General features: G+C 37.5%; 5 protein-coding genes across 8 annotated transcripts; 2 read left to right on the top strand and 3 right to left on the bottom strand.

Annotated features, from left to right (window-relative positions):
* Positions 1-166: 166 nt before the first annotated feature.
* On the bottom strand, positions 167-2,482 carry LOC106371035 (ER membrane protein complex subunit 7 homolog). The gene is made up of 7 exons (XM_013811088.3): positions 2,318-2,482; positions 2,055-2,101; positions 1,423-1,522; positions 1,242-1,305; positions 1,030-1,146; positions 820-928; positions 167-546 (listed from the first exon to the last, which is right to left on the bottom strand). The coding sequence occupies exons 1-7, from the start codon at positions 2,410-2,412 to the stop codon at positions 461-463; spliced, it is 618 nt and encodes a 205-aa protein (XP_013666542.2). The 5' UTR covers positions 2,413-2,482; the 3' UTR covers positions 167-460.
* A 1,392-nt stretch (positions 2,483-3,874) lies between these two features.
* On the bottom strand, positions 3,875-6,134 carry LOC106370856 (vesicle-associated membrane protein 711). Of its 2 annotated transcripts, none has more exons than XM_048780393.1 (5): positions 6,033-6,134; positions 4,854-5,248; positions 4,522-4,712; positions 4,284-4,447; positions 3,875-4,212 (listed from the first exon to the last, which is right to left on the bottom strand). In XM_048780393.1, the coding sequence occupies exons 2-5, from the start codon at positions 5,071-5,073 to the stop codon at positions 4,125-4,127; spliced, it is 663 nt and encodes a 220-aa protein (XP_048636350.1). In that variant the 5' UTR covers positions 5,074-5,248; positions 6,033-6,134; the 3' UTR covers positions 3,875-4,124. The 2 variants fall into 2 exon arrangements, with proteins under 2 accessions (XP_048636350.1, XP_048636348.1); XM_048780391.1 differs by having other exon boundaries at positions 4,854-5,242; positions 6,011-6,098.
* A 1,368-nt stretch (positions 6,135-7,502) lies between these two features.
* LOC106370552 (PX domain-containing protein EREL1) lies at positions 7,503-11,956 on the top strand. 2 transcript variants are annotated; one of them, XM_013810586.3, is made up of 10 exons: positions 7,503-7,901; positions 8,319-8,429; positions 8,727-8,825; positions 8,915-9,001; positions 9,206-9,314; positions 9,402-10,201; positions 10,326-10,490; positions 10,608-10,850; positions 10,979-11,185; positions 11,394-11,956. In XM_013810586.3, the coding sequence occupies exons 1-10, from the start codon at positions 7,812-7,814 to the stop codon at positions 11,652-11,654; spliced, it is 2,172 nt and encodes a 723-aa protein (XP_013666040.2). In that variant the 5' UTR covers positions 7,503-7,811; the 3' UTR covers positions 11,655-11,956. The 2 variants fall into 2 exon arrangements, with proteins under 2 accessions (XP_013666040.2, XP_048636345.1); XM_048780388.1 differs by lacking the exon at positions 11,394-11,956 and having other exon boundaries at positions 10,942-11,027.
* On the bottom strand, positions 11,856-17,507 carry LOC106370454 (pantothenate kinase 2-like). The gene is made up of 21 exons (XM_013810492.3): positions 17,003-17,507; positions 16,688-16,906; positions 16,530-16,582; positions 16,185-16,301; positions 15,868-15,987; positions 15,690-15,784; positions 15,515-15,608; positions 15,312-15,443; positions 15,113-15,225; positions 14,841-15,033; positions 13,928-14,136; positions 13,794-13,838; positions 13,665-13,713; positions 13,465-13,547; positions 13,278-13,394; positions 12,985-13,195; positions 12,750-12,908; positions 12,585-12,668; positions 12,318-12,512; positions 12,160-12,231; positions 11,856-12,081 (listed from the first exon to the last, which is right to left on the bottom strand). The coding sequence occupies exons 1-21, from the start codon at positions 17,271-17,273 to the stop codon at positions 11,980-11,982; spliced, it is 2,733 nt and encodes a 910-aa protein (XP_013665946.2). The 5' UTR covers positions 17,274-17,507; the 3' UTR covers positions 11,856-11,979.
* Positions 17,508-19,735: 2,228 nt separating this feature from the next.
* LOC106354990 (golgin subfamily A member 6-like protein 7) lies at positions 19,736-22,766 on the top strand. Of its 2 annotated transcripts, XM_013795022.3 has the most exons (3): positions 19,750-19,898; positions 19,978-20,069; positions 20,318-22,766. In XM_013795022.3, exons 2-3 carry the CDS (start codon positions 20,007-20,009, stop codon positions 22,514-22,516), a joined length of 2,262 nt encoding a protein of 753 aa, XP_013650476.3. In that variant the 5' UTR covers positions 19,750-19,898; positions 19,978-20,006; the 3' UTR covers positions 22,517-22,766. The 2 variants fall into 2 exon arrangements, with proteins under 2 accessions (XP_048636309.1, XP_013650476.3); XM_048780352.1 differs by having other exon boundaries at positions 19,736-20,069.
* The last annotated feature ends 245 nt before the right edge of the window (positions 22,767-23,011 follow it).

Raw genomic sequence — 23,011 nt, 5'->3', positions numbered from 1 at the left:
ATGCAAAAGAAACCATTTTTCAATATAAAAAGTGCAAGTACTACTTCACAGATTATTGATTAGTTTTACTACAAGCTTATGTTATTAAACTCGCATGGTCTGTTTTCAGTTCATATATTTTCTTGTGATCTTAATAATGAAATTGTGTTATGAGGATGAATGCCAATGACCAACTTGAAACATTCAAAACAAAAGGTAAAAGAGAAGCAAAATGTTTAACAAGAAAGAGTACGCAAAAAGCAAATTTTAAGGTCAGCTTGAGAGTCTCTGCACATATAACAACAGTCCAAACCCAAATGCTGCACTAACAAAACACCATCATTGGCAAGCTAAAGTTAGTTAGATCGCTTAAGGAATTTTCTGACGTTGATTTCTTCCAAAGGCTTGTCAGGAAGTGTTATGTCGGTACATGCAAGAAGTTGTGGGTCTTGGACTCCTGATTAGCGCCGAGGAGCTCTCCTTAGCGGCTAGCGGGCAACAAGCTAGATAGTGAAGGCACTCCTTGGTTTCTCAGCTCCTCTTGTGTTCTCTTCATTTCCTCTGGATCTGTTTCACCAAAAATAACAACAGTTTTCAAGAAACAGCTTTAGGAGCTCTAAGAAATTTGTAAAAATGCTGAAAAGAGATTATACATAGTCTATTCAAGAAAATCGTTGCTAAATTACTCAGCAGATTAAATATAACGTGAACCGCTTATTCTGGTTACTAACACAATGATTGCTACTAGATATAGAGCGAGACACACAAACCGGTTTAATTATGAACATTATCAATATATGGATACAAGACAACCACAAGTAAAGGGCTAGAGAAGCGTACCTATGTTTTCCATCAACTTGGGCATCAAGAACACAACAACCACCATGAATCCCACCATAAGACCCATTGGACTTTTCAAAATTGCCATTACATTGAAAGGCTCACGCAACTGCAAACAAGTACATGATCGATCAGAAAACAAGAAGAAGAAGCACATAGCTAAAAACTAATCAAACACATTAAAAATGCGATGCAGTATGAAGTATTCACCTCATAGTATTGGTCTGCTCGCAGTGGCTCCAAAACCAGCTCAGTAAGACTCCTCCTGGTTTCTGTTAGCGTTGCTTGAACTTTGCCATGGTGCCGAGCGCTAACATCAACTCGCACCTAATTTTACATCATTGATTGAAGAATGAGAAGCGAGTTCATAATAAAGCTGAAGTTCTGGAAAATCACACATGACTGAAACTAAAAAATCTTACTGGAGAGAAGAAGAAGCCCAACGCATAAACTTCAATCAGATGAGTACCAGCTGTCACTTTGTGGCTTTGAAAAGTAAAGGAAAAAGTGTAAGAAACAATTTAGCAGATATCTTGAGTAGAATAATATATTACTATATAAGTATGCTAAAGGAAACTAATATTTGAAGGAGAAGTAAAATACAATGTAAAGTATCCATCAGGCCTGAGGAAAGTAATATTCTGTCCACCATTGAGTACAACTTTGATATTTGAGAATTTCGCTGCGTGACCAATAGCAGTGCCTGCCAAAATAAATTATCGATTAGTTTTCGGGTTAAGAAAAAAGGGTAGTGAGGCTAAATATATAATGGAAAGGAGATGGAGTGTAAAGACAACGATGACAGAAAGCGTAAATTGTCAAAAGAACACTATTCAAACTATCATAACATATCGCTCATAGTTCTCAAGCACTCAATACAATGATGACACAAACCATAAAAGTTCACAAAAAAATTATCCAAAACGTCCAATGCTCATACTCATGACATACTACATAACAAAGTTAAACTCCCCAAAGGAAATATAAATATATATACAGAATGTACATAAGCACAACGATGATAAGACATTCTAATAAACAAAAAGAAAAAAAACAGACTAATCATACAGCTTAATAAGCATAATCTCAAGATGCAACTGTGCTAATCACACTCACGGATCAACTAATGAAAATAAGTTCTGGACGGTTCAGACAAGCCGACAATTGACAAGATAGTATCCTAAAATAGACTACAACAAGGCAAAGAAAGAAAAAGTAAACAGCGTGGAACATACTTGCTGGGATCCTTACACGACCCGTGATCGTGTAACTATCCTCCGACCTGCAATAAATCGAACAAAAAAAAAAGATCAGAAAGAATGTCTATACAAAGTTGAATTCAGAGAAGCCTATCACATGTGAATTGATAATGTCTATAAGCTAGATTCATCAAGCAAGTAAATTAAGTTGAAATTAACGTTGCAGAAATTATCAAATCCAAAAACTAAAAGATGAGAACAATATAGAGGATTAAGTGGGGGATAAACGATCTAATTACCCAGATGAGATTGGCAGAGTGGAGGTAAATAAGAATAGAGAAATCTGAAAGACGAGCAAAGCGACAAGGGAAGTGGATCTGAGAATCGGCGCCATGGTCGTCGTCGATAGCCAAAAGACGAGTTTCTAAATCCTTCTTCGATCCAGGAGAAAGAAGAAGAAGAAAACATATATACGAATTAATTTTTTTATCTCAAATAGTTTTGGGCCAAAGAAAGACCAATAACCTTTTTGGGCCAGAGACAATAGTCAGTTAGTTTCCGTCAAAGCCCAGTAAGTTTTGTTGGGTCAGTAACAATAATCAGTTATTAAATTTTTTTTCCCTAAAAAGCATGTTTAACCAGGATTCTTAATTTAGGATTCTTACTCATGATTTGATTATTATTTTTTTTTATATTTTTCGGCTAAGAACCAACTCCTATATCACTTTTTTTTTTTGTCAGGGATTTATTTAGATATTACAATTATGAGAAAGATTACAAAGACGATTCGATTACCGACAATACTACCTGCCTTATGAGGATCTACGCCTAACTGCCTCATTTGAGCCGTCCTATGAAGATCACGCCTGACCGGATTTACTTGCACCATGTTGAGAAACTCTTGTAAGCCTTTCTTCCGTAATCGCATAATTGTTGAATAAATCGCTTGCTCCGGGAATTGAAACCTGGATTTCCTGTGCAATCTGCAAGAAATTGCATAGTCTGGGATTTGAACCCCGACCTGGGTGTAGAAGTCTTTAAACCATAACCACTAGGCTACGGTGCTTCCACCTATATCTCTTATTTAAGAGACAATTCTTATATTTTCTTAGTTAAAAACTAAAAAACAGTTTTTAGCTGAAATTAAAAACCTCACTCTAAAAATCCGGGTTAATCATGGTCATAACTGCTAAGATTCAGATTCGACCTCTTTAGATTAGTTGGTGCAACTATAATTTAATAAATCGTTGAACAAAAAATAAAAGAAATCGTAATATCTACGTATGTATAGGTAGGCTATAGCTTAAAATGAAAGACAGAATTTGAGAGGTGAATATTTTTGATCATATTAGTGAAAATGGATTTTGTGTTTGCATCATTCACAGCGTCACGAGAGTTTTCTAGCATTTGGAACATTCTTGTACATTACAAGTTCCTATCATTGTTGCAGGGATGAACTACAATTCAGACCCTTTTTAGCATTTGACATTAGCTTTTAGCCTTTCATATATTTCCGCATTTGTTTTTCTTGTTTTATGTCAACCAAAGCTTTTAATTCGAAAAACCTTTTGGTCTGCCTCTTAATTTTGGAAAGATTTTGAGCGATGAACAAATCCCTTAAAAGTTGGTTTACAGATCAGATAAAGCAATCCTGTTCATTTCTCACTATGTAAAAGTATAATAGTGTTATGGAATATGATGACAGCACAAATTCATACAGTTTTCTGGCATTTGGAACATCAAAAAGTTCAATCATTTTTTTAGCATTTGACATTAGCTTCTTTCATATATTTTTCGCATTTGTTTTAGTTGTTTATGTCAACCAAAATTGTTGTGTGGACAAACACAGAACATAATGATTACAAAAACTTGTATAAACAAATCAGACAAAGCAAGCCTGTTCATTTCTCACCATGTATAATAGTTATAGAACATGGTGACAGCACAGATTCACACACAGCTTGCAAATCGCAAAGCAATGAGCTTTCACATTGCTCTATAAAATAAGAATACTTCCACATAGGTGAGTGTCAGACAAGCTTTTCTTAAACATAAGGATTGAAATCACAAGAGCAGACAAAAACAACGGACAAGATGCAAACTTACTTAAATGCAAGATGGTAGAAGAGGTCCGTGGCAGACAAAAGCCACGGCAATGTATATGATCACCAGTAGTACTAGTATTAAAAGGAACCTGCAAGAAGAAAACACAGTTAGTAACAATCTTCGATTCACGCAAAATCCAGAAGTTACATGAAAACGTACGTGAGCTTGCAATTTCTCCACCAGACAGTGCTTCTGAACCGCCGAGCTTGCTTCCTGAAACGGAACGTATTCCCTTGCATAGTAGCGGTTTTGTCGACGAGTAGCTCCAAGCGTTCACCTCTATCTAGCACTTTGTCAATGTTCTCTATCATGACATCCCGCACCTATTAGACAGTTGTAAGTCAGCTTAAAAAAAGCACAAGTAGTTACAATCTTAGTAATAAGAGAAACTCAGGACCTGACTCATTTCACCCTTAATCCGATTAATCCTATCGGCGTTAGGATCATTAGAGTAATACTCAATCTGCTGACTAAGAACTCTAGAGAACTCATCGTTCATGGCGTAAGCTTGCGCTGTATGAACCGCTCTCCCATAAGTCCTCACGAACCTCTGGTGAATATCTTCCAGAAACGCAAACGGAATCCTCCCTGAGATATTATTACCATACAAAAAAACAAAACTTTGATTCGAATCAGACATATCAAATACACAAACATGATAAAAGATTAAAACTTTGAATCTCAGTATCACGAAAGATCAAAACTTTAGTTCATAGGAGGAGGACGTACGGCCGGCGGTTTCCTCGGCCATACAGAGGACGGTGAGGCCATCGGTGCGCTTAACGTGGAAGACGTAGCGGTCCTGAGAGTAGGAGACGTTGCTGTCGTTGTTGTTCCCAGGGACCTTCTCCAGGATCTGCTTGGCGATCGTGCTCGCGTTCGTCGACGTCGCGGTGAACTCCGCGAGCACCACCGTCCCACGCGCCACCAGCGCGTACAGAATCGCCATGACGGAATCGACAAAGGGCGGCGCACGCGTAAGAGAGAGAGAGAGGGGAAATGAAGGAAGGTCAACGAAGAAGGTTTCCCGCGGAAACCGAGCGAGGTGGACGAGTCGGCAGATCAATCAGAGAGAAAGGAGAGCCAATTAGCCTATCACCTCTCTGCTCTGCATATGATTGAATGATTCGGGTCCGGTTCGGGTTCTATCGGATTCGGGTCGGGGTTAGTAAATCTTCAAAGAACCGACACAACCCAATATACTTTCGGGTTCGGGTCCCAATCGGTTTTTCGGTTTAAAAGTACCTGATTTTTACCTATTTTAGAACTAAAAAATGAGTAAAATCGGTTCTTCAATTTTAAAATATCTGATTTGTACCTATTTTGTAACCAAAAGTTAAGTAAAATCGATTCAAAAATAAGGAACATCAACCTTGATCATTCAAAATCAAACGAAAAGTAAACATATTTACTGATAAAAAGAAAACCAAATAAATAAAAGCATAAAACGAAAACCAAGTTCTCATGAAATGAGAAACATTGTTTAACGAAAACAAAATCTAAATCTAAATACTTAAAGATTCAACGGCCAACTTCAACCATCAACCTTCATGCAATAGAACCACCAACATTCATGTAATAGAACCACCAACCTTCATGTCATAGATAAGTATTTTAGATGTTCAATATTTCTTAGTGTATTTTGGATACATTTTAGGAATTGAGATCAATGTTTGGTATAAGATCTTTTCGAGGTTTTAAATGTTTCGGGTTCTATCGGATATCCATTTAGATTCGGGTTCGGTTCGGATAATACCCATAACCCAAAATACCACAAAACAAGATCCATTCGGTATTTACATTGGGTTCGGATCGGTTCGGATTCATTTTTATCGGATCGGATTCGGTTCGGGTTATCGGATTCGGTTTATTTGCCCAGGCCTAATTTGAATCTCTCTCTCTCTCTCTCTCTCTCTCTCTCTCTCTCCTCTTTTGGAGTTTAGCTGGAGCTGGAGAGACCTTTTCGCCTTTGTCAGATTTTAAAATATTTTTACAGATTTTACATTCTCATTTCTGACTAAGTAAATATTATAAAAATAACAATATATTTATATCATATATATATATATATATATATTATCTGCTGAAAAAAAATACGAACAATTCTCAGCAAGTCATTTTTAAGTTTTTGTCATAAAAAAAACTTTTAATAAAAAAATAACTAAAATAGATTTTTTATTTTGAAATTTTTTTTTTTTTTAATTTGAAACATTATCTTTAAAATCTCACTTTTTAACTCTAAAACCTAAGTCTATATTAAGGGTTAAATCTCTGGTATAAATGTATTTTTTACTCTTTGATAAAAAAAATTTTGAACGTTTTTCTCATTTAAAACTATTTTTGTGACAAAAACTTAATTGTTATCTTAGGAAATTTTTCAAAAAATATTCTATCTTAGAAAAATTTTCAAAAAATATTTTTTTTTATCTTATAAATAACAAAAAGACATTTAACAAATTAAGTTTTGAATGATTTCAGTTTTTATAGACATATAAAAAAACTGAAAATCATAAATATAAAATATTCTGAGCATCTGAGTTTTTTTGTTATCTTATTTCACCAAATCCTTTGAAATTAACTTTGATGCTATCATCATTTACACGCACTTGAATTTTAGAAGTGGAGATGTATTACAAAAGCCAAGATAAACAAAAAAATAAACCAAGACCTGAGACGGGGTTTGTTAAATGCAATTATGATGGCTCCTTCTACAACATAAATACACCAGCACAAGCAGGATGATTGATTAGAGATAGTATGGGTCTTTTAAAGGGAGCATGCCAGTTCAAAACAAGAAAGCCTCACAATGCTTTGGAGAGTGAACTACAAGCTTTACTTGGTGCTATGATGGTTTGCTGTAGTCGAGGACATACAAAAGTCATTTTCGAAGGAGACAATATTAATGTCATCAATCTTGTTAAAAGAAGAACAAAAAATATTGATGCTGTTAACTGGCTACGTGACATATGGAAATGGGAGCAAAAGTTCGAAAGCTTTCAACACACTTGGACAAACTGGGAATCAAACTCATGTGCTGATTTACTGGACAAACAACAACTACAAGACGATGACGAATACATATATCACGCTTGTATCTCAAATGTAATAAGAGATGGTATATCTGTTGATTATTTAGATCATTATTAATAAAATAAAACTTTTGTGAAAAAAAAAGAAGAAGTCGGTTTTGGTTCTAAATGAAAACCAATGAGGCTAAGCCCAACAAAACTCAGCCTTAGATAAACAACCCAACTCATAAAACCCAAAACCAAAACGTGGTTCACGAGTCACATAACCCAAACCGAATCTCACGGGAAGAAGGTGGGGGGGGGGGAATATATATATATACACGGTAACGGCAGACTTGGCGCCTCCGTCAGATGACGTGTTAACCTCTCGAATTTTCCGTTAAAGTAGACGACACCGCCGTTATCGCCGTGGTCCGTGGAAATTGAAGCAGAGGAAGAGAAGACCCAGAGAGACGCCATCTGCTCCCTTCTCCTCTCTCTCTCTCTCTCTCAATTCCACCTCGATCTGACCATCCTCATAAACCCTACTCCTCGATCTCTTCCTCAGATTCCCCTTTCGAGCTTGCGTAATTTCGATCGGGGAAATTAACGCTCGATCGCGTCTCCGATTGGATTTGATCGGAATCTGGAGAGAAGTAGGTAGAGTTTGGTGGAGACGATGCAGAGACGGAGTCCTCCGAAGCACAGGCATGACGGAACGTCGCCGCTTCCATTGGGGATGGATTGGAGTCCTCCCCCTCGCAAATGGGTTAGTTCTTACGTTATCAAAATCCGAACTTTACTATGTTCCTTGGGAGTAAATGCGCTTCATTGTTCTTGCTATGTCTGCTGAATCTCTTCTGTGACTTGAGAGAAATGTGAATGCTTTTGGTATAGCTAGCCTAGTTACTAGTACTAGTACCACAAAACGCTTTACTTGTTCCTTCTCCTAAGTAATGGGAGATTCCTAACAATATAGCTGAAGCCACTTCGTACAATTGGTGATTTCTGTTTCGTGTCAACTAATCTTTCGTTTGAATATCACGTGTAGCTTTAATCTTTGTTTATGCTCTTTGGATAGCTGCTTGACTGAGGAGAAATATCATTTTGCTCAATTGAATTTCATATATGTACAGTTGGAGACTTCAAGAAGATAAGATTTTTGTGTGTGTGTTTTTTTTTGCAGAATGGTAGAGATACTGTTTGGCCTCATGACCCTCGAACCGGATGGAGTTATTGTGTTACAATACCCTCGTGGGTTGTCCTTCCTAAATCAAGAAATTCAGATCCCGTTGTGGTAATTGAAAATACTTTAATCTCCAGTGTTTTATCTCTTGCAAGGGCATTTTTTTCAGTTTTTGATATTCTCGTAGCAAATTTCTAGGAACTGTTTATGTTAGCTATATCTTGAACGTCTTTGGATGAATAAACTTTAACTTGAACAATGATATATTTGTTTCCTGTTCTACCTAAATTATGTACTGGAGTGTGCCCTTTTCTCATGCAGCTGAAGAGTTTTGTTGTTGTGCATGTTTTTAATTATTCAAATGTTTAGTTGAACTTTACTTATGTATGTAACATTTTAGCGGAACAGTTTTACAGGGTTCAGATAAGTGTGCAATCCCCTGAAGGTGTGACTACAATGCGGGGAGTGTTGAGAAGATTTAATGATTTTCTAAAGCTATTGACGGATGTAAGAAATTGTTCTCTTTTCACTTCTCAACGATATTGATTAACTGCAATGTGCTTGACGGCGTATGCACATTCATGTCTTCCTTTCAGCTTAAAAGAGAATTTCCCAGAAAGAGTTTTCCATCAGCTCCACCCAAAGGGCTGTTACGTATGAAAAGTAGAGCACTGTTAGAAGAGGTATGTAGTTTTCCTGGGACTAACTGAATTAGGAGCACTATTACTCTCAATTTCCTCTGTTTTTGTCCTATTTTTTCCTTTCCTCGAACCCCTTTAAGCACGACTATTGCAAATGTGTTAATATGAGGAAAGCCATGTACTCAGCATAAAATTATTCATGTAAAAAAATCTGTTTCGCAAGTGATAGCTGTCACGTTGTTACAGCGAAGGTGCTCTCTTGAGGAGTGGATTACGAAGCTATTATCTGATATAGAATTCGCAAGAAGTGTCGTAGTTGCATCCTTTCTTGAACTGGAAGCTGCTGCTAGGTCTGGTATGATCTATAACAGTATGCTCTTAAGCCGTGCATTGGTAAACCCTGTTACATGTCATAAGAGTCTAACGTGATGTTTCATTTCAGCATGCCAAGATGTCGATCAGAATGCTTCTGATGCCACTAATGATAAAATTAGCACAAGTTCGTCACCAATGGTTCACCCAAGTTTGAGCTTGTTTCAGACTGGCGGCGGTTCTTCTCTCACATCTGACTACGGTAGTGATACTGCTTATGAAACGTCTGAGTTTGGATCTCCAAGTTTAGGACAGGATGATGTTTCTGAAATTGGTACCGAGGATCTAACTCTGGATGAAGAAGTAACAAATCCAATGGAGAAGCTCCTTAACTTAAGCATGTCCAACATTGACGAGGGACTTTCAATGAGCCAAACTATTCTAGATCAACTTGAAGACTTTCCCAAACATAAAGTCCGATCAAGATATGTCAATAATATCCCAGGGAAAGATGTGTATAATGGAAATGCTTCTAAAGGTGTACTCCTTGCTGATAATGGCTCACGACTTCTCTCTGAACCAGAACCGTTAGCTCACTCAGTTATGCATGATAGAAATCTTTCTTTTGAGAGTGCTGACGGGTTTTCTCTACACACCGGTGAGACATCAACATCTGGTCTCCTAAGTTCAAGCAGTGACAGCCACCTGGATCTGCACCGAGGTGCAGGTGCATCTCTTGGAACTGGTCTTGTTTGTAACCCGGAGAGGCAGGGTAGTGCACAAATAGTTCTTCCACTGGAACTGCGTAAGAAATTAAACAAGATTATGTTAGCCACGAATGAGAGACTTGTCAATGCAAAAACAGATATGGAGGATCTTATAGCAAGACTAAATCAAGAGATAGCGGTCAAAGAATACCTGAACAAAAAGGTACAATAAGAAAAGTAACCATGAACTCTGTGTTTATGTTTCTTTGGTTATAAACATTTGTAGCGTATCCTTTTATTTTTCTTTGGAGTGAGTGGTAGTGTTGTAACCTTGTTTTACTGGTCAGGTTAATGATCTAGAAGGGGAGCTTGAAACTACTAAGCAGAGAAGCAAAGAGAATTTGGAGCAAGCTATTATGACCGAGAGGGAAAGATTTACTCAGATGCAGTGGGATATGCAAGAACTTAGACAAAAATCCTACGAGATGGAAATGAAGTTAAAATCGAGAGAGGTATGATTTGAAATAGTCACATGTCTATTGAATTATATCTGCAACCAAACTGGTTCGCATAGACGTACATAATTTCCCTATCATAGAGAAGCACGCTGATTCAAATCATTTCAACAGGATGGGAGCTCACATGCAGAACCCACTGAACAGTCAACTATTTCTGAGAGACATGTTTTGTCAAAAGAATTGGATGCCAGAAACCAACAACTGGAGGATCTCTCCAGACGATATGATGAACTAGAGGCAAAATCAAAAGCAGATATTAAAGTTCTGGTCAAAGAGGTCAAATCTCTGAGGCGTTCTCATGTGGAACTAGAAAAAAAGCTGACTCAATCATTGACAGATAAAACTGAAGCCGAGGTAATTTCTGGCTCGTAAAGTACTATATATATTTTGTAATTTGGCTACACCATGGGTTTGTGATTTCTTACTTTGCATGTATGGAAACAAGAGAGATAACTGAGCCTGGAACATGTTTCAATTTTCAGAAACTACTCGAGCATGAGAGAAAACTACTTGAGAACACGGTATCAGCTAGAAAAAAGCTGCTTAGTGACTGCAGAATTCTCCACGAGCGGCTTAAAGAGTACAACTTGAATTTGTCAACGGACGGAAATGGTAACTTGGTAGAGGACTCAACTACAGTATCAGATGCTTTGCGTTTGCTATCAATATCTGATGATCAAATTGAGGAGGTATTGCTGCATCTGTGCTTAATCTCCATTTGAAGTCACAAAGTTAGCTTAGTACATCCACGGTTTCCTCTAACAGAAGATATATCATGATTAATTTAATTATTAGTGTATGATAGTTAGGTTTTGCAAGTGAATAATACATTGCTTGTAAGTTTTAACACTGGCAGTGTGGCATTTTACAAGTTTTAACAATGGTGGCCATTTTCAGGCTCAGTTGCTTGCCGGGTTCGATGAAGCTGCTCAAGACATTGATAAATCTCTCAGCATCGATACTGAAACAAGAATCATGGAGGACGAGCTAAGGAAAATATTAGCAAACATCTTTGTTGAGAATGCCAAATTGAGAAAACAGGTGAACTCTGCAATGCTTCGTGCTCTCCAAAAAGAAGTAAAGACAACCGAAGATGTGGTGAACGAGGAAAATGGTGACGAGAAAGAGGAGGCATCAACGGAAACACTGAACATATAGGTACTATAATCATAATAGTTGGCTTTGTCCTGAGAATAGAGTTTACAACGAGAACTGCCATTTTTATCTTCTTTTTATGAAAGGACTGGTCGCTTTCTATTACAAAACGGTTTCTCTCTTGGAGAAGCAAAATTAGTTGAAGCTGTGTAATCAATATATATGTTATATACACACATTTGAACACCCCTTTTGATAAGTACATAAGGAAAAACATGTGTATTGCGTATGTTTGTTTGTATTATTGTATTGCATTATCAATCCTCAGACCTTGTTCTTAAATTGTATTACAACTCGATTCAGTTCTTGGTTCGCTTTCAGTTTTTGGTTACATTTGAGAAACAGAGGGAGGCTCGTATCTGCAAACACAGTCATATATGTTTCCCTTTATCAGCTTGTCAGCCAATCTCTGATTCTTAACCATTGCTAGCTGCGAACAAATGGATAATAAAGGTTTCAATAAAGAGTTTCAATAGCATTTTTAGAGTAAAAACTTGAGGTTTCAAACCTTGAGAGACTCGCATTTGAATTGAGCGTTGAAGTTTGTGTGAAGAGCTCTTCCCATACCTTCCAAAATAACCTGCAAAATCATCAAACATCAAACAATGAACAAAGCTTATCTCATTTGAGTGTGTAAAACAGAGAAGATGTTTGTTTGTGTATTACAAGATCGGCGTCTTTGGCAGCAGCTGCAAGCTCGGAGCTGACTTGTCTGAGGTCAATACAAGGACTTCCACATCCATTTTCAACAACCATCAACGGTGCTGAGGTTGAATCCTTCTTCGACCCATCTCCTGGATTTACCATCGCATCCACAAGTAAGCCTCCCATTTCTGCCGCTCTCCTCAAGATGTCACAGTGCTTCAAGAGTAAATACACACCAAAAGAGTTAGTTACATAATGATTATGAATCGAAAATTAAACCAACGGTACCTTAGCAGCCCCGGCTACTATATCAGGAAGTTCCATAGCAGTCACATCATTAAGAGCAGGAAGAGAGTTTGCCACCAGAACAACCTAGAGAAACATAATAACAATTTGTTTACTGTTGCCCTCAACTATGGTTTTATGAAATAGCTAGGGAGAGAGATAACATACTTCAGTCCCACGGCGAAGAAACTCTCTGGCAAGAGGAAGCATCCCAAGAATGACATCAGCTCCTGAGTTATCAACAAAGAGTAACGCTCTTTTATGTCGATGAGGCTGCTTACCTCCAGTCCCAAGCATCCTTTCTTTGAAAGCATCAAAATCATCTACCTGAATTATTCAGCTTAAAACTAACAATTAGAAAAAAGTAAGCATCCTTTCTTTGAAAGTATGTTTTGTCTCTTACCCTCCAGGGTCTCTGCATCTTGTTACGACTCATTCTGTATATTTCAATAATGGTTCCTTTGCGGTATAGATCTACACATGCTCTAGATCCCCAGTCGAATATGTTTGCAGCAAGAACACCTTCTATTAGTGTAAGCAACCTCGCCTCCTCATTCATTGAATCAAGCTCCTCTAGTAAATCAGGTAAGACAGCAAGTGATGCCTCGTTCTCCCTATCAATACCGGTAGAAAGAGAGAGTATAAGAGATACTCCAAGTAGGAAGGAGATCATAGGACTACTATGTTATAATATACCTTTGCTTGATGCTTCTATAGGCATCAACAAACTGAAACTCCCTTAAGCATTCTTCCCTAAGTTCCAAGAGATTTGCTAGCCCCAGCTTTCCATATGCCGCTGGCTCTTCCATCAATCTATACAACCAAAGGCAACAAAAAATCAAGATCTTCTTGAATTTTCTGTTTGTTGTATGATGAACCATACCTTGCCAAATGAGCAGAAAAAGCACGAGCAAAAGCATCACCGCGCCTTTTCGCATCTTCAGTTCCTCCTTCACTTGCCACAGCCTATAGCCATGTCCATAGAATCAATGTAAAGCATGTGTTAAAGAGCCGTAAAGAATCTCTTTACCATCCAAAAAGAAGGTGGAACAAAATACATGTGTGTTAACTTTTAATAGTTACCGTATCAACTAGGTCTGGCAAATGCTCAGACAAAACTTTGAGCCAGTACCTATACACCAAAACAATAAGCAATCTAAAAAAAACAGTGGTTTCATTAATAAAACCAATGTTCTGGAAGATCAAACTCACTCTCGTTCGCCTTGGTCTGATAAGTCAATCGTGTTAGGCTCATACCTGGAGTATAACAAGGACACGAATGTGAATCCTCAAAAATGATGAACAAGCGGCAAAACATATATGTACTCAGGGAGCACTCCACTTACGTTTTGGGGTCAGCCAGCAAAGGGAACACCTCTAGCGTGGGCACAAAATGGAGAACGCCAATATTTAAAGCACTGGCGTCAGATCTTAGAGGACTACCTCTTGATGAGGGAACATCAAACCCTCCAAGGCCAGTTGTTTTCGATGGAGTCATCGGTACAGGCGCAGTTATTTCAGTTCCTCTACGCACAAACTTCTCCATCCACGATATCTGAAAGCAACCAAGAGAAAGCAGCCCCCACTTTAAAATCCAAACCCGAGTTAAGATACAAAACACCTATAACTAACTAGTTGGAGTGATGTCTCTTTAGAATTAGAGAAAGAAAAGTTTAAAAAAGGAGAAGAGCACCTGATTCCAACTTGTATTCAAAAGTCAATGGATTAATAACCTCTGATATGTAAGTAAAATAAAGAAAAGATTTATCTGAATTTTATATATGACCAGAAATCAATAGAGCAAATCAGTCTCCCTGAGTAATAATAGAATATAATATAGACGAGGACTTATGATTTTTAATCTTTCTTTTTATTAATCTTTCTGTCACATAAAAGTGATATGTTGTACAAATAAGAAGGAATCAGTGCTCAGGCAATGGTATCCATACAAGAATAGCCATATGTTTATTCTTACTGATAAGAGAACAAATAAAAAAGAATCATAAATTCGAATTGTTCTGCAGATCATTGATTTGATAAGTAACTTATACATAACATATACCTAATTATATATATATATTCTTTGCTCAAAACCAGACACTTAAAGATATTCCAGTGACTAATCTCAATCAAAACTAGTCAGCAGACACGCCATGGAAAGATCATATTCGTCCGTGAAAAAATCAAACAATTTCCAAAATTAAATTACTATCAAAGTTTCAAGAACACCATATTCTATAATGGTACTGCCTAAAGTACCTTCTCGTTAAGATCACCGAGTGGTGGTCCATGGATATTTCCTCCAGTGTATGGTGCACCCATTGGGAACCTCTCAACCAACTGGTGTGACATTAAATCATCCAATCCGTGCTTCTCGTAGCTCATGAACGCACCAAGAGCACCAAGAAAGCCTTCATGCCTCAAGAACATAGCTTGCATCTCACCTTTCGACCTGAGGTGTGATCAAACACCAAAATTAAAGTGGACTACACATAACACGTCTAGGTCCAAGTTTTTCGAGTGAAAGTTACCAGAAATGCACAGCAAATGAAATTGTGTCCATGGTATAAGCATGACCCCTTATGAAAAATCCTCCAAAAAATATTCGTTTCAACCCAAAGCGAAGGGCGTTCAAATATGATATCTACATAGGAAAAATACAAATCAGTAACACAATAATATTATCCCATACAGAGACAGTGAAACCTTTGGACACAGGAATCTCATTACCTGCCCAATATTGTATGAGATCATCCGCAAAAGAGACAAGGAGATATCTTCAGGTCTGTAATCTTCCAGCTCCTTGTTTTCAGAGATGGCCTTGCCAAAACTAGAAGCTATTGTTGAAGCAGAGAGGCCAATCTGTATAATTTATTAATGAGAATCTCTAGAGCTGTAATGATTAAGCATTCTTGTTTATAGCCATATCATACCTTGGAGTAATCCATGCCACCATAGATATCACCAACAAGCATGTCAATGGTACTATTGTCTCCCTTTTGGCTGAGTTCTAGCAATTCATCAAAACTAAAACACAAGAAAACATCGTTTAAGCGTAAAACAGAAGAATATAAATAAGCAGTTAAAGAAAATTAGATCCATTATAACCTCTTGCACTTGGTTAGAAGTTTTCCTAGGCCCCAATAGGTACCGCCACCAACATTTGTCCCACTCACACGTTCAAATTTTCCTTCCCCATCAACCTGCACTTTGAAAAGCCTTGCAGTGAAATCTAGAGGAACCACAACAGTGTATAGATGAAAAAAAAGCAAAAGTAAACAAACACCTTGATTATGCTGACACCAGAACCAACGTTAACAAGAAGATAGGGATACAAGTCATTGGGATCTATCTGTACAAATTCTTTCTCAGCCTCCATGTGCGTGAAGGCTTCATGTCGAATAGCCTGCAGAGAAAACGTTTAAAAATGAGTAGACTGACATAACAAATTCAATAGCCTTATCAGAACAAATTCACACACAGAGAGAACTTCACCAAACAAATCAGCTGGCCACACATAATGAGAGCTTGCAATCACGTTTCTGTTTAGCAATGCTAGTAATGGACACAAGGTATGCTGAATAAAGAAAGGTCTTTACTTACCTTGAGTAAAAAATTAGCTCCAGAGACAAGGCAATGCATTTCATCTTCTTTCTCAATACTAACGCCTAGACGTTCCTTGAACAAGTCTGCAAACTTATAGGCCCCTCCACCTGTGACCTGCAAGGTACACATAGATCAACTAATCTGACAAGCAATCATCTACTAATCTCAAAGCCAAATAGACAACATGTCATGGATATGCAAGACACATGAACATAAAAACAATAATTATGAGCATTTTTAATGTTTTCTAGTATCCCAAATGACAAAAGGAGCTACATACATCTAAAAAGAGCCTCATAAGGTTATAAAGATAAAACAAGGAAGTCATGAGAATGTCATTACCTTGATAACACCAGTCCCCAAAGGCAGGGTCTTCGAACTCCAAGGGTAAGGATCTAAATTCATTGATTCAAACAACAATTGGTTGAGCATAATCTTTTGGTAACACGTCATTCTAGTGCATAAGTTGGTGGGGTGAGAAGAGAAAAAGGCAAATATACCTCGGCGATGAAGCTGCTTAGAATGAATAAAATCCAAACACTCGTTTATTTTGTGAGTCTCAAACTTGACAAAGTGAAGTCTGCCACCAAGAACAGGATAGCTTCTCAAGTTGCCATTGGTAATACCCAACCTCTCCTTGATGGTCCTCTTCCTCTTATCATCATCGTTTGAGTAGTCCTCCTCATGCCGTGAGAAATACAGCAACTTTATCAAAGATCCTGTCCCAAATAAACTTAAATATTTTACATGTTTCAAACACAGCACTTAAAAAAATTCTGAAAGAAGCAGAAGGAAACACAAGTGTAGAGTCATACCACCAATATCAAGTGCCAGATGAGAGATATCATCAGATTGATTAGGCAATAGAATGGTGGGATCTCTCTCCTCGAAATTGCCCTGAATCTCAGCTTTGCTCAGATCAAGTTGAGGTCTAGAGCCAGATCTGTGAATAGAAGGCCCAGGAGCAGAAGGAGCCATATCTCTCTCACCACTACCACCACCAACACAAGTCTGAGTTTTTGCTTCAGCTTCTATGCTATCGTCAAGAATTGGATCATGCTCATCATCATCTCCTGGACCCGCCATATATATCCTTTTTATATAAAAAAAATATACACCCAGAAAAATCGGATCACCAACAACTGCCTAACAAATAATAACACAATAGGCCTAACTACACAAGTATTAAGATATATCTTCAATTAGAGCCAGACAAGGTAGAAACCCAGAACACAGCAGCTCGAGAGTTTAGTCAGCAAAAAGCAAAGAACATAAAGACACGAACTGCGAAGACTTTCAAAGTACCCTCAACAAAGTGTCTGACTAGTTATGTCACATTTATCTTCTATATAAAACTATAAATTTAATTTATAAATTATTTTTTTTATTTTTTGGCTCAATTTATAACTTATAAATTATTAACCTAATAATTTTAGGGGAATTAGGTGGTATGGCTACAAAAAAAACAATATTTAGATCAGTAGCCAAATACCCTAGAATACATCGATACAGAGTGTATTTTATATAATATTACACTTCTAATCTTCAATGCAACCGGTTAAACCTGCAATTTAAAAGAAAAAAAAATTATTCAAGAGAGTGAAAATTAAATGTGGTCATCAGAAAGTCACACATTTCTTCTTCTTCTTCCTAACGTCTTACATGGTTTTCATTCTACATTATTGCTATACTATACAATTTATTTTACATTTACTTTGTTATATGAATCCTAACACCTTTATCTTTCACTTTTGTTTCTAAGGTTACAAATGGAAGATTAGGCTGCCAAGTAGATTGTTCGAAACTGAATTTGAGCCATCTGGTGAATATATTCTCATTTATATGTAATAATGCAATGTGTATACAAGTGGAATAGATCGTGTGTACGTAGAATGGAAAGACCATTAATGTGAAATGAAATATTTCATCTTTACTATTTGTTGTATTCTATTATAATTGCAGAAAATAAACATTTCATGATATCATAGACATTTCATGATATTATTTGGAGTTAGCATTAACTTTTTCCATGATATCATATAAATTTTAAAAATTCACCAATATGTACTATACTATTTATCTAGTTCCATTCTATTTGGGTTGAGGGTTTATATTTGGGTTGAGGGTTTATATTTGAGTTTGGGGATTAGTGATTATGGTTTAAGGTTAAGTATATAGGGGTTTATGGTAAGATTGTTATATGGTTAATTATTAAGAGGTTTAGGGTTTAGTGATTAGAGTTTAGGGCGTAGTACTTCTTCTCAAGTCTATTTTTCTTTCCATTTTATATAGTATAGGTGATAGTACAAAATATTATATATTATTTTCATATTTTAATTTAATCTAAAATATTTTACATTTAGATTTGGGTTTAGGAATTCAAGTTTAGGGTTTAGTATTTCAGTCTTGAAGGTGTGTTGGGTTTAGGCCTTTAGGGTTAGAGGTGGGTTGGGGTTGAATTACAAGAGTAGTCTTCATTCCATGTTAGATAATATAGAATAATAGTTCAAAATTTATATATTTATTATTTTTTGTTGTTTTCCTTAAAATATTGCAATTTTAAATTAAATTTAACATTTGGGTTTAGATTTAGAGACTCGAGTTTATAGTTTAGTATTTAAGTGTGCAGGTTAGGTTTATAGTTTATAATTTTGTTTCGTATGAAGATATTCTGTTTGTTCTATCTGACGTAGTATTTTTATAAATGGAATACAACACTTACTTAGAATAGTTAACCCGTACGTGGACAATATTAAATCTCAATTTCTCTTGGACATGTCCTCTCGTCGACGTTAATCTTTAGTCCCACTGTTACCGGTAACTTAAAAAAGTTAAGGACATAACCGGATAAAATGTGTATGAAATGTTATCAATTTAATAACGTCAAAATCAAAGCTATTTACTTAATGTTGACTTCAAACTTGGCTAGATAGCAAATTCACCCATAATTTTACCACCTAATCCATTTTTATTTAATTAATCAAAAATTGTAACTGGATGAATGTTAAAAACTATGGATTAGGGGTTTGGTCTTATTATTGACCAAACTCAAACTTCACATGTGGTTTTGGGGTGTTCCATGGATGAGAGAAGTTTGGTGTAAGAAGAGGATAAGATGTGGATTAAAGCCTACTCATATGAGAGAGTTCGTTTTGTTAGTTATGCACTACTAAAAGGATATGAGAATTCGATAATGGATCCTATAATAGTATTGGGCTTAGTGATAATAAAAAGGCCTTATGTGGATCCAAAGAATAAATTCTTATGTTTTAGGTGAAAATATATAGAATAATGATCAATGGAGTATAATACTAATCAACACTCTTTAGCCATCTGGCCCATTTATAACCACGCGGCTGATTAAAAACGAAGCCAGGTCATTAAAAAAACCTTAAAACAGATCCCGTGGCGGCGAATTTGACACGTGGACATGCCGACATAAAACTCGTGAATAAGGGCAAAAAGGACCTTTGGCTTTAACGAAGATCACAACTCGCCAGCCAATGCGAGCCTCTATTTCTATTTTCTTTTTTAAATCCTTAAAAACAAAAAATTAAATTAAATTTTTAGTTTTATCCAAAGTCGGATCCTTTTCAATGATCCATTGCCTTCTCCACTGCAATAATCCCCTTCTTACCTTATTGCAGCTTTACATTTGCATTTGTATTCCCTCTCCCTCTCCCTTCTTAGATTCTTCTTCCTTCGATTTGGGTTTGCTCTCTTAAACCCTCTTTTAAAGGTCACTTCTTTAATTAGATCCTGTGTCTGAAACATTGATTTAAGGTTCTAGTGTTGGAGCTCGAGTGATATGCTCTGGTGATGGGTTTCTCTCAGGCTATTCGCCTGAATCTTTCTTCCTACTCGTCTCTCTCTACCTGCCAGGTTCTTTCACCTTCTCACTTACCTTTCCTCTATTAGACTTTTTTTTTTAAAGCTCAGAACTTTCATGATGTTTTTACTGTCTTATTGGCTTTTGTTCTCTTATTATTCTTTGCTTTCCTCAGAATGATTCTTAATGTCTTTCCAAAACCATCAAGTTTTGCTCTTTTTTAATTTACTTTCCCTTAAATAAAAATGAAGACTTTGAGTTTTATTTTGATGTGTGTTGTGTTATTATTTCTTGATTGCAGACAAGTGTAAACCAGAAGCAGAAGACTCTTGTTACGTTCCTCACGAGCTGTAGAAAGGGAAAGAGACGTTCTTTACTCACTGTTAAATCAGTTCTGAACAACACAAGACCAAGCTTCAACGACAATGGAACAGCCGAGGAGCCTTCAAAGATTCTTTTGGATAAACTATTCGCTCGGACACAGGAACAAACGAATGAGAACTCGGTGTATCCTCCTTACTCGAGCCTTGGCGGGCTTGAGTCTGACCTTCAAGCTGCGCTAATGGCTTTGTTGAAACGTGAAGAAGACTTGCAGGATGCAGAGAGGAAGGTTCTCTCCGAGAAGAAGAAGCTAAGCAAAGCAAAGGAAGGGTTGGAGAAGCGGGAGAGAGTCATCCTCCAAGCTTCTTTGAAGCATGAGAGCTTACAAGAGGAGCTGAAGCGTGCCAACGTGGAGTTAGCTTCACAGGCCAGAGAGATTGAAGAGTTGAAGCATAAGCTTAGGGAAAGAGACGAGGAGCTTGTTGCTATGCAAGCGTCATTGACTTTTAAAGAACGTGAGCTGGATCGAATGCGCGTTGAGATTTCGATCAAAACCAAGGAGGCTTCCGTGGCGAGTTTTGAGTTTGAGAACAAGTCACAGCTCTTGAGCCAAGCGAACGAGATTGTGGAGAGACAAGAAGATGAGATAGAAGCGCTTCAGAGAGCACTCAAGGAGAAGGAAGAAGAGCTAGAGGTTTCTACGGAGGTGAAGAAGCTTGAGCAGGAGAAGCTCAGAGAAACAGAAGCCAGCTTGAAGAAGCAGACGGAAGAGTGGTTGGTGGCTCAGGAGGAAGTGAGTAAGCTTCAGGAGGAGACAGTAAAGCGGTTAGGAGAAGCTAATGAAACCATGGAGGACTTTAGGAGAGTGAGGAAGCTTTTGACCGATGTGAGATTCGAGCTTGTTTCATCTCGGGAAGTTTTGTTATCTTCAAGAGAGCAGATGGGAGAAAAGGAAGTGCTATTAGAGAAACAGTTAGAGGAACTTGAGGAGCAGAGGAGAAGCGTGTTGTCGTATATGCAAAGCTTGAGAGACGCTCGCGGTGAAGTGGAGAGTGAGAGAGTAAAGCTCAGAGTCGCGGAGGCTAAGAACTTTGCACTCGAGCGAGAGATATCAATCCAAAAAGAACTCCTGGAGGAGCTACGAGAGGAGTTGAAGAAAGAGAAGTCTCTGTTGGAGCAAGCTATGCATGATGTCTCCACCATACAAGACGAGCTTGACAAGAAAACAAACGAGTTTCAAGTCTCACAGACTCTACTTCAGGAGAAGGAGTCAAGCTTGGTGGAGGCTAAGCTAGAGATTCAGCATTTAAAGTCTGAACAGGCTTCTCTAGAGCTGTTACTGCAAGAGAAAGATGAAGAGCTCACGGAAGCGAGGAATCAATTGGAAGTGGTGAACCGGGAGGTTACAGAGCTGAAGATGCTTATGAGAACTAGAGAAGATCAGCTTACGCAGGCAACTGAATTACTGAAGGAGAAAGATGTCCACCTTAACAGAATCGAAGACGAGTTAGGCAGCTCCAAGATTCAAGCCAGTGAAGCTGAGATGGTGGTGGAGAGAATCGCAGAGCTGACGAGCAGATTGGTTCAAGATCAGATGCAGCAACAACCACTAGAGAAACAACCTTATGGTGATTACGGGATGGAGAACAAACGGCTAGTGATGGAGCTAAACTTCACCAGAGAGAATCTACGGTTGAAAGAGATGGAAGTTTTAGCTGCGCAGAGGGCTCTGACGTTGAAGGACGAAGAGATCAATGTACTCATGGGGAGACTAGAAGCCAAGGAGAGGGAAGTCAAGAAACTAAAAGAAGAAACGGTTAATGACGGTGAAGATTTGAAAATGCTATATGCATTGGCGCAAGAGAGGATCGAGGGGAGAACAATGGGTGATCTAGCTATAGAGAAGCTTCAGCTTGAAGCAGCTCAACTTGAAGTGGAAGCTGCAACGAGCGCGTTACAGAAGCTTGCGGAGATGAGCACAGAGCTTCTAAGTCAAGCTGACATGAGTGTGGAGGTAGATTCTGATTTCTTTGTAGTGCCAGAGAACGAAAACAGTTCAGCCGATTGTATTGCTGAGGTGAAATCAGAAGTTGGGAGGCTCTGGTCATTGACAGAGAAGCTCCTAGAGAATGCAGGAATCGTTGATGGTACTACATCCACATGCATTAATGGATTGTGAAGATTAGATCATACAGATTAACTTTATAAGCTTGATCTGTGATGTGATTTTTTATGTGGATATATGTAGAGTTACCGGGTGTTGAATAACTATGTTGTCTCAAAACTAAGATCTGTTCTGCATTCAAGGACTGTCTTTGAGAAGGTTAGACATGTAGCAAGAGACTTGTATCCTCTTAGTTCACCTTGTAAGGATAAAACGTTTGTGATCAATGACATTATGGTTAATGGTAAGACAAGTCTGGTTTTTATTTGTGTACATTTACATTTGCGATTTAACTAAAAGTAATTATAAACTCCATCTGTTAACAAGAATTATAATTTTACAATTTTTACACATAAAATATATTTAGAAAAAATTTCAATAATACCACAAATTTAATACCACTTTTCAGTAATGTGTATTTTCGCGAATATTGTGATAAAATAACAGTAAGCTAATACCATTAATTTCTATATATTTTCAATTAACTATTTTCACATTTTAATCAAATGA

The sequence above is a fragment of the Brassica napus genome, chromosome A1, assembly GCF_020379485.1.
Source record: "Brassica napus cultivar Da-Ae chromosome A1, Da-Ae, whole genome shotgun sequence".
NCBI lineage: Eukaryota > Viridiplantae > Streptophyta > Magnoliopsida > Brassicales > Brassicaceae > Brassica > Brassica napus.
Note: the sequence above shows the minus strand (reverse complement) of the source record. Positions and strands in the feature narration are given on the sequence as shown.

What these genes read in the sequence shown, in the direction of transcription:
- LOC106371035 (XM_013811088.3), bottom strand. Translation starts at nt 2,412, where the DNA reads ATGGCGCCGATTCTCAGATCCACTTCCCTTGTCGCTTTGCTCGTCTTT. An exon ending in ACTCTGCCAATCTCATCTGG is followed by an intron (nt 2,102 to 2,317) that starts GTAATTAGATCG and finishes GATTTATTGCAG; the next exon opens with GTCGGAGGATAGTTACACGA. An exon ending in GAGCAGACCAATACTATGAG is followed by an intron (nt 929 to 1,029) that starts GTGAATACTTCA and finishes ACTTGTTTGCAG; the next exon opens with TTGCGTGAGCCTTTCAATGT.
- LOC106370856 (XM_048780393.1), bottom strand. Translation starts at nt 5,073, where the DNA reads ATGGCGATTCTGTACGCGCTGGTGGCGCGTGGGACGGTGGTGCTCGCG. An exon ending in TTAAGGGTGAAATGAGTCAG is followed by an intron (nt 4,448 to 4,521) that starts GTCCTGAGTTTC and finishes ACTGTCTAATAG; the next exon opens with GTGCGGGATGTCATGATAGA. An exon ending in TGGAGAAATTGCAAGCTCAC is followed by an intron (nt 4,213 to 4,283) that starts GTACGTTTTCAT and finishes TTCTTCTTGCAG; the next exon opens with GTTCCTTTTAATACTAGTAC.
- LOC106370552 (XM_013810586.3), top strand. Translation starts at nt 7,812, where the DNA reads ATGCAGAGACGGAGTCCTCCGAAGCACAGGCATGACGGAACGTCGCCG. An exon ending in GTCCTCCCCCTCGCAAATGG is followed by an intron (nt 7,902 to 8,318) that starts GTTAGTTCTTAC and finishes TTTTTTTTGCAG; the next exon opens with AATGGTAGAGATACTGTTTG. An exon ending in CAGATAAAACTGAAGCCGAG is followed by an intron (nt 10,851 to 10,978) that starts GTAATTTCTGGC and finishes TTCAATTTTCAG; the next exon opens with AAACTACTCGAGCATGAGAG.
- LOC106370454 (XM_013810492.3), bottom strand. Translation starts at nt 17,273, where the DNA reads ATGGCGGGTCCAGGAGATGATGATGAGCATGATCCAATTCTTGACGAT. An exon ending in TCGGTGATCTTAACGAGAAG is followed by an intron (nt 14,137 to 14,840) that starts GTACTTTAGGCA and finishes GGTTGCTTTCAG; the next exon opens with ATATCGTGGATGGAGAAGTT. An exon ending in TTTTCTGCTCATTTGGCAAG is followed by an intron (nt 13,395 to 13,464) that starts GTATGGTTCATC and finishes TTGGTTGTATAG; the next exon opens with ATTGATGGAAGAGCCAGCGG.
- LOC106354990 (XM_048780352.1), top strand. Translation starts at nt 20,007, where the DNA reads ATGGGTTTCTCTCAGGCTATTCGCCTGAATCTTTCTTCCTACTCGTCT. An exon ending in CGTCTCTCTCTACCTGCCAG is followed by an intron (nt 20,070 to 20,317) that starts GTTCTTTCACCT and finishes TCTTGATTGCAG; the next exon opens with ACAAGTGTAAACCAGAAGCA.